Source organism: Astyanax mexicanus, chromosome 14, assembly GCF_023375975.1.
Source record: "Astyanax mexicanus isolate ESR-SI-001 chromosome 14, AstMex3_surface, whole genome shotgun sequence".
Lineage (NCBI taxonomy): Eukaryota > Metazoa > Chordata > Actinopteri > Characiformes > Acestrorhamphidae > Astyanax > Astyanax mexicanus.
The window spans coordinates 47,466,130-47,478,812 of NC_064421.1; the positions used below are offsets into that span (position 1 = coordinate 47,466,130).

Genomic DNA, 12,683 nt, shown 5'->3' on the forward strand with positions numbered 1-12,683 from the left:
TTATTTAGTAAACCAAACTGTCTTTGTACTACTTTTGTAATTATATAAGGAACAAATGATTAAAAATATTAGTGTTTATATTTTATGATTATTATTATTTCATTTATTTTTAACACAGCAACGGTGTATGTGGTTGTTGTGGCACAGTGGATAACACCACTACTAGTGGTGCTAGTGAGCTGCCACATCATGTGAGAGACTGGGGTTCATACAGATAAAATATATTAATAATAAATTGGTAAATTATAATAAAATAATAAATAAATAATACATTTGTGATTAATAATGAATTCATATTAATAAATCTATATATCAGCCCTGATCTTTTTTTTTAATGTTTAAAACTGGCCAACATATTAGAATAATTAGCTTAATTAATCACAGAGCAGGTAATTAATTATATAATTTTTTTATCAGCTGACAGGACTATAATAAAAAAACGATAAAAACGAAACTGAAAAAAAAGAAAGAAATTAATTAATAAAATAAGAGGCGTGCTTCCTGATTTTTTTCCCATGAACACAGATTTAGAGTAGGAAATCATTATATGGGTATGATGGGTATGACAAACAGTCTATTTTTATTTATATATTTATTTTAATTTTTTCAGATCACTCTGTAATCTGCCTCATATGCTACATATATGGTAACTTGTCGTGGTCTGGTCATCCTCCGTTGCCAGTAAACCACTGTCATTATGTTTCTGGTCACAGTCAATGTCTTTCTCTCTTTCTGTTTTTTGTTCTTAATGAGGAAACCAAGTGGTCAGTCATTCTGTTGTTGTTCCTACAGTCAGGTCTTGAAAACACAACATGGGAAAAAGCTCTCAGCTATGGCCTATTGACTTCACCCTCAGGGATAAACACTGATATTCGTTGTGGGCTATTAGCTTGCAGGACAGGCAGACGGTTTGGTTGTTATATTTGGAAGAAGCTTGCTGGCTTTGGGGTGAGAAACTGTGAAATTCTACATTTACATTTAATGGAAACGACTGTGCATGCAGCGCATTCTGTTTAATAGATTACATTCTGTATAAAATTACAATGGATTAAATCCAAGAGATGAGAGTTATGTAGTACAAGTGACTAGAAAACTGGTTGCACTCTATAGGTAGACATTGTGAATCACCCAATAGTGCAATTTAATTGTTTCTAAATGCTGGTCAGGGCTGGTTTCATTAAAAGCATATTGGCATAGAGATGATCCTGTGAAAAAAAAATGACAAAGATGTCGTTTGTAATCAAATATAACCAAAACAGAGACAAGAAAATGTGCATAAAGTAAATTGTGTGGGAATACAGTACAGTCAACAAACACTTAATAGAGAATTCCACATACTTTCATAAAGACCACATTTTAAATGGTTGTATACACCTAAATAATGGCATTTGCAGTGGTTTAATGTGAAACTATTATACAAATTATTATTTAGAACAAAAATACTTGCTTGGTACTCTTATTTACATGCTGCTGCAGACATTTAGTAACTTTAGTATCATGGCTTTTTAACTTTATTTTCTGGACCTGGACAACCCACCTCTGTGTGTAAGTAACTACAGGTTTAAATAGGATCTCCGGTGGATTTGGCGTTTTACAGAGACTCTAAGACTAGATCAGTATAGGCTGAACTGCACTTAGCAGGGCATTACTACACATGTTGTAAATTAACATATGACATTGCAAAGACTGTTATTAGTGTAAAAATGTCTTTATTTTAAAACGTTTCTAACTGTTGTCCGTCTCACCGCCTCCTGGTGTCACTGGCTGTGCTGTTAACCAATCAGAGGTGATATTTTGATATGCATGTATGAATATTCATGAGCAAGAGCCAAAATCATATCGTTTCTCCCCTCCACTCTTCCACCGGACTAAAGCAGTGTTATACCGGATCAACGGACTAATAATATTTTTTTTTTCCACAAAAAACATATTTGTTTTTTTTTTTTAATAGACAAGCTGTACATGTGCGGACAGAAGTGTAGACATTTCTTTATTTTTTAAAATAATAATAATAAAAAAAAGTCTCAGACCATGGAAATGATTCCACCTCCGTTGTTCTCCACTGATTGTGTTTAATAGGAACAACCCTTTAGTTTTCTCATCATTTTTGTGGAGTGACATCTTTATAAGAATTCCCTATAAACCCCTGCAGTGTTTATATTTACACACCAGACACACCAGGCAGTGTCTCCACTTTCACACTATATTCACAATATTTACACACTATTAAACAGTATCTGATAAATATGAGAACACCTCGTCACACTGCAGTGCTCTCGTCTTTATGTAAAGTTACGAATTCATGTGTTTCTGACAAAAGATTGCACTTACTGGTTACTTAAGAAGCTTCTGTAAGACCCTCGGTATTGTATTTACAGTAATATATCTGAATGTGAGCCAACAATCCTGGGATATACAAGAAAAGCCCTGGTTTAGAGACAACAGGACATGTAAAGTAAGAACAAGCACACACATATATATAGTACAGTACACTGTAATAATATACAAAAAGCAAATTACAAAAATTACAGTAAAAAAAAAAAAAAAAAAAAAAAAAAGATATAGGTATAAAACCACCAATATGGCCGTCGTCTCAATTATGTGTTTGATTGCTCTGTAACAAACTGCTGATATAGACTTATAGACTTATATATTTTACTACTGGCCATTTCAAACAAATCACACAGTACATACACAGTACATACAGTACAATTATAAGCAACAGTCACGATACAAAAAAAACAAAAAACAAAATATATATATCCCATTATAGCATATCAGAGGTAAATTTCTCCTGAGTACACTTACCAGTGTGAGATTATACAGACAGTTATCAAAAGATCATGTACATTAAAAAAGTGTCAAAATGTAAGAAAACAAAAAGGCATTTGCACAAAAGGTTAATTTTATAAATATTAAGTTCTTAAACTTCCTAAACTTTCCCTTTTGCAGTTAGTTCAGCAAATACAGCGCGACTATACAACTGGAACGGTTTAAGACTTGAGCACCTCCATTCATAAAAACACGCATGCTGCTTAAAAACCACACACATACACAGACACACATCATAATGCATAATGCAAGAGTACACACACACACACACACACACACACACACACACACATATATATGCCTGTTTATCTCTATGCCTTCACTCCCAAACACTCAATTACCATGATAAACCACTTTAAAGGAGAACTCTGGTGTAAAATTTTAGTGATTTTAGTGGAGTAAAATATGATAAAGAGTACTAACCTATGGTGAATAGCTCTCCGCAGCTTTCTGAGATCCAGCAAGTCTGTGCAGTTTCTCTTTCACTGCAGATAAATCGCTTTTTACACTGTTATCCAGGCTCAAAGTAGCTCCACACTTCATTGGTAGATTTAGGAGAGCTCTGACATTTAAAACGAGGCATTAATAACTTTAAAAGTGCACAATAAGTTATTAAAAAAAACACTTTTTACATCTCATAGCGTAGGTAAATCTTCACGCCCGGAGAAGTAGCTAACGCTACATGTTGTAAACATTGAGTGTTTCTTTTTAATAAGCTTCTTTTGGGCACTTTTAAAGTTTATAATGCCTCGTTTTAAATGTCAGGGCTCTCCGTATTCTTCCAAAAAGGTGTGGAGCTAGTTTTAGCCTGAATAACGGTGTAAAATATCATCCATTCTTCTAAAGCATGTTTGGAGAATCACCACAAAATTACTGGATCTCAGAAAGCTGCAGGAGAGCAGAGGTGGGCGATACAGCAAAGGTTAGTTCTTTTTATCATGTTTTACTAAACCAAAAATCAATTTTACACCAAGTTCTCCTTTAAAGCAGAAGTTCCTGAAGTTCCCAAAGTCTATGTGTATGAGCTGAGGTTCTGGAACTTCTCCCGCAGGTTTCTGACCAAACTGTGCCGTCTGTTCTCCGATTTTCTGTGCGATCTCACCGGATAAGTCCTGCTACTGTCCATCCAAGCCTGCAGCCTTCTCGAGTCGCACGTTATTCCTCCCATTTCTATTCCCATTCCAGCTGGAAGATCAAAGTCTGCATCCCACTTTAGTTGGTTTTCATCCATCTCCTCTTTATTCTCTTCTCCTGTGAGGCTGTTCCCCTCTGTGCACCTCTCTTCTGGAATAATCCTTTCTACTACTATAATCTTATTGTCATCAGGCATCGTTGCCTCACCGGAGATGTAAAAGTCTCTCTGCGGTTCTGAGAGGTTCTGGTGTTGTTTTAAATGAAGTGATCCCAGCATGTGGTCCAGAGAAGTCGCTTTACACAATTTAGCCGCACTTTTTGGTTCTGCAGGTTCTGCAGGTTCCTGGCACTCCCGGCAGCAGGAACTGCTTGTGGCTTTAGTTTGTGTTGTGTTCTCCACTACGCTTTCATAAACCGGGGTGGAACAGGAGCAGCTACGCTGGGATTGGGAATGGGATTGGGATTGGGAATGACCATGTGCCGCCTCGAGCATCCGTTCTGGAACAGAGCAGCTCCGGCTGATCGGGAGAGGCTGGCCGCCGTGGCGGGAATACTTGGAGCGCAGTTCTCGTACATCCGGCCAATGGAAGCTCTCCGTGTAGACCGGACTCTGTGGACCCAGAGCCGGTCCTCTGCTGGGGGACTGCACTCGAGGACTGCCCACGGAGGAGGAGCTGGAAGACGGACTGGAGGCTCTCAGGTCGATAGGCTCACATGATGCATGTGACAGTATGAAGTTGTGCGCACCTATAAATGTTAAAAAAAAAAAAAAGTTGCTAAAAAATTGTGCATGCAATTTAAAAAATGTGAAATATTTTACTGTTAAAAGATGTTAGAGATTTAGACAATAATAAGATGAGCAGGAAACAGCAGGAAATATTAACATTTTTACATTTTAATGGTGAAAAAAAGACTATACAACTACAGGTGTGAAACCCCCCCCCCCCCTAACTTTTTCCCAATTTTACCAACCCACGCATTAAGACTCCCGCCATCACTAGTAATGCCTCCCAACACCATGAGGGTTAGAAAGACTAGCCCACGCCTCCTCCGACACATGTGAAGTCAGACTCCGCCTCATTTTGAGCTGCTGCTGATGCTGTAGCATTGCCGAGTAGCATCACAGCAGCGCTAACGCTCGGAGAAAAGCAGCGCACCGACTCGGTTCTGATACATCAGCTCACAGACGCAGCCTTGTGCTGATCAACATCACCCTACCTCCTGCTCATAGTAGCAGTGTGTGATTGTGTATTTTTTATACTAGTACAATTTATATACATATTATATAATATATTGCCTTGCTTACAGTATCATAATTTGGGCTGTGCAGTATGACTAAAGCACTTGTATCTTGAAATCTGGAAACTAACTGTGTATCTGTGTAACTAATATCTACATATGTAAAACTGCACTCTTTGGGGCATTTTATTAATTCAGTAAACTGCACCAGGTTATGTTGCCTGATATTATATTTATTATTGTGTTTAATGACATTTTTACTGCATACTATGCATTAGACTGTAATTTGCTGTGTGTAATCTGCAACCCTCCAGAAACCAAATAGTTTTTCCACAAACAACCCGTGCACATTCTTTTTTGGAATTAAATGCAAGACAAATATATATTTAGGCCATTTAATTTACACGATTATAGATTATACACGATTTATGATGCAATCTGTGACAATGTGGTTCTCTAAGGGTTAATGAAGGTTAATAAAGGGACTCTTCATATTGCACAATAAATCATTTCTATTTTAAATTAGTCCTCTACCACCATCTACACCATCTCCCACACTGCTCACAGTGAAGAGCTACTCATGAAAAGGAGGAATACCTACCACCCCTCTCAGGCTCTGGAGATTTGTCTTCTATAACAGAGGGCAGGTTCTTGCGGGTGAACTGGTAATCCTGCACCCTGGCTCTCGGCCTCACTACGGGTCTACTGTTCTTTATACGCTGGCTGTACTGCCGAGCCAGCTGGAAGACCTTGTTCTTCATCTTCTCCATATCCTGCAGGATCAGGTCTTCGTCTGAGCCCGACCTCAGGGAGATGATCTTGGGTAGAGGAGCGTGTATGACCCTGCGTCGCTCCTGGAGCTTGTGAGGACTGTTTGGTCTCATCTTCAGCTCATGGTCTTTAGAGTCTGAATAGTTGCCATCTAAAGAAAGAGTGGAAGGCACTTGTTCTTGTTCAGCCATGCTGTTATCTGAATCCTCGAGTATAAGCAGGGCTTCAGTACATTCGCCACTTTTTTTTAGCTTTTTCTGGTTTGGACTGGCCAATTCACAATGACCATCCTGATTTGTTTTAGAAACAGCATTTTCAAAAACGTCTAGTTCCATGTCGTTCCAAACGCTGATCATCTCAGCTGAGGGTCTAAAGCACTCGTCTTTACTCTCTATTGAAGATCTTACTTCTTCATCTTTGCTCCTTACAGTGTTTACAGTGTTTATGTCGGTTTCTTTTTCTTCTTTCCTGGATACACCAGGAAGATCAAAAACTTCCCAGGAAGCTGGCCTCGAGGAAGCCGAGGAAGCCTTCCTCTGAACGTCCGCAGGAAGTAGAGATTTATCGTCCGGGAGGCAATTAAGCTGTCGACTCAAATTGCGCACTAGCCCTGCGGGGATGTAGGACAGGCTCTCTCTGCGCCTGATGCTGAAGCTGGCGTCCTGGTGCTCAGCATGCTCATAGTACTGCTTGATCTTGTGGATCAGCATCCTGTCCTTTTTGGAAAGAGTGTCCTGCTTCTGTGGTGGTCTTTGGTCTGGTATTTGGACAGGGTGTCCATCGGTATCTGCGATTGAATTGATAGTTAAAGGTTCAGATAAGCATTTCTCGCTCAATTCTTGTGTGATGATCTCTTTTTCCAACATGTCAGCATTCAAGCTGAGCAGACTGCTCCTTCTACTTCCTGTTTTAGATTCAGAGTCGCAGCCTTGAGAGTAAAAGTCGTCCACTACCAGACTACCTCTACGAGACAGGCTGCTGATAAAGCGCTCAGCTATATCACTGGCCTTGTTCAGCACGGATGTGGGCAGGAGACTTGCAGGTTCATTTTGTGATGTATTTTCTTCATCCTCTTCTTCTTCTTCTTCTTCCTCCTCCTCCTCATCGTCGTCTTCAACAACCTCAGGGTCTTCCACGTCTTCCTCAGTAAGGTCTAGCTGGCTCTCATTCCGTATGGGAGACACCGAGTCCACACTGCTCTCCGCATTCGTCTCTTCCCGCTCTCCGTCTCCATGCTGAGACATCGTCTCAGGGTGACTCGGAGGTTGTCGTCCTCTTGACTCCTCCTGGCCTCCACTAGACGGAGAGCTGCTCAGTGTGCCCTGATCCCCACAAGGGTCCTGGAGAGCAGACGGGAAATGAGTTACGGCTTCAGGAAGAAGTGACTCATCAAATTATGCCAAAACAAGATATGCCGATAACTTCAATCAGTATTCATAAGTCTCAATTAGCTTCGGAAGATGCACGAGATGGAATCTGTGCAACAGCGGAGGTTGTGCTTATTTTCTACAACTTTGCATAAGAGACAAATAGACTTTGAATTTGATGGGATTTGAACTGACAAGATTTTGGAAATTAAACGCTAGAGGTAAGCGATATGGCCCTAAAATAATATCACAATATTTCATGATATATATTTTGCGACAAAATGAAAATGAAGTTTTATTAATGCATACAATATATTATATATATATATTATGCTAAGGAACACCCCTAACTGAGATATAAAAAAATATCAGATTTGTAACAGAAGTCAATGATCCGAAACGTCACAATACTAATAATAATGCACTCCAAATATCTCCATATATCCAGGATTAAAGTAAAATAAATGATACTGGACAGATATAATCTGTCTCTAGTAGATATATAACGGGAAATGAGAACAGTGTGAATTATTATTTTTTTTTTGAACGTCTATTTTTTGGTCTATTTTCATACATAAAGTGCACCGAATTTATAAAACACATTATTCGACACTAGTAAGGAACAGGGGTGTCGCCATGTTTTTCTTTTTAGGAGGTAACTAAGTTAAGTAAATCTAAGCTAAGTAAACATTAAAAAAATAAAATAAATAAATAATAATAATAATAATAATAATAATAATAAATATATATATATATATATATATTATATATATATACACATTAGCGGCTAGCTGCTAGTAAAGGCGCTACATTGAGGAACCCTGATTGTTCCAGTAAGCCAGGGCGATATTTGCAAGGGGTTCGTCCCACGTAGCTTGTTTTAACACGGTAAACATGCAGACTACAGTCTGATATATATTTAACTCTGAATGGTAAAAGAGCTAAAGCTTAGCACGGTTAGTGGGTAATGCTAATGCTGCTCCAGCAGTGCTAGCCAGGGTTAACAGCAGGCTACAGTCTGATAATACTCACCACCTCTGAACAACAAAAGAGCTAGCGCTTAGCAGCTAATGCTAGTTATGCTCCAGTACTAAATACATATAATGCATTGGATTAAAAGACACACTGATTCTTTTTTGGAAAATTAAAGGATTTTAACTGTGCTTAATAGTGCGAAAACTCACTAACTCAATAATTATATTACCCCACTTCCTGCAAAACACATTCAAATAGAGATTAAGCAATTTTGCTGTGACAATTTTTTTAGTTTAATTTATTTAAACGTGGAGATATCACACTTCACCTTTTCATACAGTGCTGATGCCTCGGCTTGGTCTTCAGAAGGAGTTTGGCTTCTCTCAGTCTCTTCTCCATTATCCTGACTAGCCTCTTCTACATCCTTTAAATCAGAAACAGAGAGAGACAGGTTATTCACTATTATGCAAGTTAAATACTAATCCTGCTGGGCTTCAGGGAGGCAGAGAAAATCCCCTCTGATCCACAGTGAACAGTGGTTAGTGCAGCGTGTGAGTGATGGATGGATGGGCCATCCCTTTAGAAAACAGCTGCAGTTCATATAAAAGCATCAATGTTTTCATACAACAAGAAAATGAGCTTTAGATGCTGCTTTTCTGATAAAATCAAACATAACGGAGAGCTGTGCTGAATAAGAAGAGCTAGTTTCTGAACGCTGCCCCCCCTCGCCGCCGCCACCGATCTCCACCTTCAAAATTTGACAGTAAAATTTCCCTTTGAAGTCAAACTTCAATCACAATCCAATTGATATGTGACTCAAAGTGCAAATGCATTAGCTCAATTAGCCATTCCACTGACGCTCTGAACACTGCCCTCAGAACAGCTGCTTCACCTCCTGCATAAAGAGCCGTGTATTAAACTACAACAATAATACAATTATCCCTGTCAGATTATAAAATCCTGTTACTTCTGTCTACAATCCCAAATCAGAAAACCTTGTGACCGTAAATGGAGGAGAGAAAAAACACAGTGTTTCTCACATTTACATATTTACTGGAGCATAATGTTTCAATGATATTCAAAAACTTTATTTCATTAATTCAGTTCAAAATGTGAAACTGATATATTGATGATTATGGCTTACAGACAATGAAAACCCAAAACTCAGTATCTTAGAAAATTTGATTATAAAAACCTAATCAGTACTTTTAGCAGTGTGGGCAGTGTGCCAAGTCCTGCTGGAAAATGAAATCCGCATCCCCATAAAAGTTGTCAAAAAAATTTAGTAACATTTATTAATAAATACAAATACATGCTCACACAGATATTAATCATATATACAGCTCTGGAAAAAAGAGACCACTTCAGTTTCTGAATCAGTTTCAATAAATTATGCTCTTTATAGGTTTATGTTTGAGTAAAATTAACATTTAAGAGTTCAGGAATCAATATTTGGTGGAATAACCCTGGTGGTTTTTAATCACAGTTTTTTCTTCATGCATCTTGGCATCATGTTCTCCTCCACCAGTCTTACACACTGCTTTTGGATAACTTTATGCTGCTTTACTCCTGGTGCAAAAATTCAAGCAGTTCAGCTTTCTTGGATTGATGGCTTGTGATCATCCACCTTTTTTTTTTTTAGAGCTGTATAAAGATCTAGCACCCCATGCAAGCACACAAACACACACAGGGAACACGAGGGCATTCTTCCAACAGCAGAACAGTCAGTGATATTAGCAGATGCATGCAGCATGCAGCAGACTGAAGTATTTTTTGGGGGGCGTAGCTGTTAGCAGGGGGGTACGTGAGGTGCAGGAAACAGGAAGCAGGAAACAGGAAACAGCAGAAGGTGGAAAGCAGTGAGCCTCACCGTTGGGACCCGAGTGAAAAGCAAAGCCTTGGCTCTATAGTGCCAGCAGGAGATGGCGGCCAGCACTGAGCTGGCAAAGTCAGCTACCTGCTCGTCCTTCACCAGAACTTCCTCCTCCTCCTCTTCCTCCTCCTCGCCACTCCCACCCTGCTCTTCCTCCACCTCCACCTCCTTCTCTCTCTCGAAAGGCATCTCTAGTCGGCAGGATTGTAGAGTCGGAGTACTCAGGCGATCCAGAGAGTTGGTGCGAAGCTGAAGCCACTCGGATCTTCTGTCCTCTAGAGCCGGTCCCTCAGTCTCCGGCTCGTCCGTGGTGGAGTTTAGGGTGGAGACGCTTGATGCAGGCTGCAGGAGGTGCCGACTGCTGTCTCCCAGTAAAGTTCCTTCGCTTTCTGCATGCTAGAATACAGGTAGAATGGTATAAGAAGTTACTAAAGTGCTATTTTACTACGTCAGGGGCCAGCAGTTACGTGGCTGTCCACAAAAAAAACGTGTGTTTTGTAAAATAAAGTGTAATGGGACTGAGTGCTGCTACAGACTAGTAGCTCTCCAGCCCAGAGGGTTGTTGAAGCCAATTGCAGAACAGTTGATCTCAAAGCAGGAAAACCCAAGAAAAAAAAGACACCAGGATAAAACGCCCTTATAAGGAGATATATAAGGATAGATAGGAAAAATGAGAATGGGCGGAAACTAAAGTCACGCTGAGCGCGACAGAGGAGGACAGGGGAGGAATGTAAACTAAAGTTAGCCAGAGAAGCATTTTATATTATTTTTTTCGTTCCTTACATTACATTAGTTTAAACAACCTCACAGGGCCAGATGTTTCATGCACCTATTGCCGGCCCTGTACAACAATATTATACTGCATACATTTTTTTTTAAAGAGAAAGAAAGAAATGCATATCTGGTAATACATGTCAGCATTTTAGTGTCTTGTCTTTGAAGATTTAAGGTCATTTTAATACAGCTAAAAAATATATATATATATATAGATCATAGTCAGTCTAATTATCTGTATATTTTCACCTCCTTTGATCCTGTGTATATAAAATATGCAGAGAAACAGATAGAAGAGATAGAGATACAGTCTGTTATCTGTAAATAGAAAGTGCTCCCTTATGGTCAGTTTAACTGATTAAATAGACAAAGAATGTACAACACATTCCTTATCCAACACATTAATTCAATTTAATGCCCAAATGCTGATTTTTTTGGGTTATAAAATTCCATAAATTGTTGGCTACTTTTGACTTTACAGCCTCAGAGCAGACCATAAGAAGCTCCTGATGTCTTTATCCACACTTGGTGTAAAAACTGTAAATCAGATCTCTGCAAAAACGTCTGCTTTATTATAATCACAGTGAAGTGGAGGGTAAATTCAGCTACCAGCTACATATTCAGCTTCCCAGAGCTTTTCTGATCACTGCTTCACTCAGTGCTTTAAAAACGCTGAGTCATTCTCATGAAGCTTATCTGTTCAGAACATATTGGGCACTTTTTCCTCTGGATTTGGGAGTTAAAAATGATCATGCATGAATTAAAGTGAATGAAGGCGTACCTTGAGACTTCCTACAGGACCACAACCATGAAGAGAGGGGGGGTGATGGCGGGGGAAAGAGAAAAGAGAAAAAAAGAAAAGAAAGAGTCAGAAAACAGTATTACACAATTTTAACAATGCTTACTCAGCAGGGTCAGCATACTGAATACGTAAATTGCAAATGTGTACAAAAATCCCAAATCAGGACATGCTGTAAATTAAGGAAAATATGATGTTTTGTCAACTTTTTTTTGACATACAGCTCTGGAAAATAAAGAATAAGAGACCACTTAAAAATAATGAGTTTCTTTGATTTTACAAAATAAAAAATGTTGAATACCTTTACTCAAACATATACCTATAAATAGCTAAATCATTTTTTTGTTTCTCTTTGTTTTTACACTAATCCGGTATCAATTAGCCCAAATATCAAAGAACTATCTTTTCACTTGATGTAGTTTCTGAGAAAAATGGTGTCCACATATGAGGACTTTAGTTTTATATTTCGATAGAACACAATGAATTTGCAATAAGTAATGATGTGCAAAAAATGTATTTTGTGCCTAAACACAGCAGTAGAACACAGTACAAACAACAACTGTGCCCCTTTGAGCAAAATGGCTAATTTAAACAGCTGCTTCAACACAAAAACATAAAGAAAAAGATAAATTTCTTAACTAAATCAAAACTGTAACATGTTAAACTCTTCTGCCACCACTAGGTGACAGTATAATGGCCTCATATGAGGACAACAGGTTCTTATAGAGCAAAATTTAGGGTTGTGGTCTAGACAACCCAAAATGTGATGTCCACACGTGTGGACGCCAGGTTCTAAGAGGTTCAGAGGGCAAGAAATGTGAGGAAATAACTCGAAAATGATAAGAAAATGTCAACAAATTGTCAGATCCTGAGAGCTCCATTGTGTAGGCTTAAAATGACTGATTTTAACTCTGAGCTG

General features: G+C 38.8%; 1 protein-coding gene across 2 annotated transcripts in view; it reads right to left on the reverse strand.

Annotated features, from left to right (window-relative positions):
* Positions 1 to 1,972: 1,972 nt before the first annotated feature.
* LOC103033947 (pleckstrin homology domain-containing family G member 3) overlaps positions 1,973 to 12,683 on the reverse strand; it is a 77,908-nt gene continuing 67,197 nt past the window's right edge. The window contains exons 15-19 of one of the 2 annotated variants that reach the window (XM_049463524.1): positions 11,747 to 11,757; positions 10,276 to 10,587; positions 8,647 to 8,742; positions 5,807 to 7,316; positions 1,973 to 4,713 (exon numbers count right to left, since the gene is read on the reverse strand). In XM_049463524.1, coding sequence (XP_049319481.1) covers positions 3,845 to 4,713; positions 5,807 to 7,316; positions 8,647 to 8,742; positions 10,276 to 10,587; positions 11,747 to 11,757 — 2,798 coding nt within the window. In that variant the 3' untranslated portion in view covers positions 1,973 to 3,844. Of the gene's footprint in view, positions 4,714 to 5,806; positions 7,317 to 8,646; positions 8,743 to 10,188; positions 10,588 to 11,746; positions 11,758 to 12,683 lie in introns of both variants that reach the window. The other variant, XM_049463523.1, reaches the window with a different exon arrangement.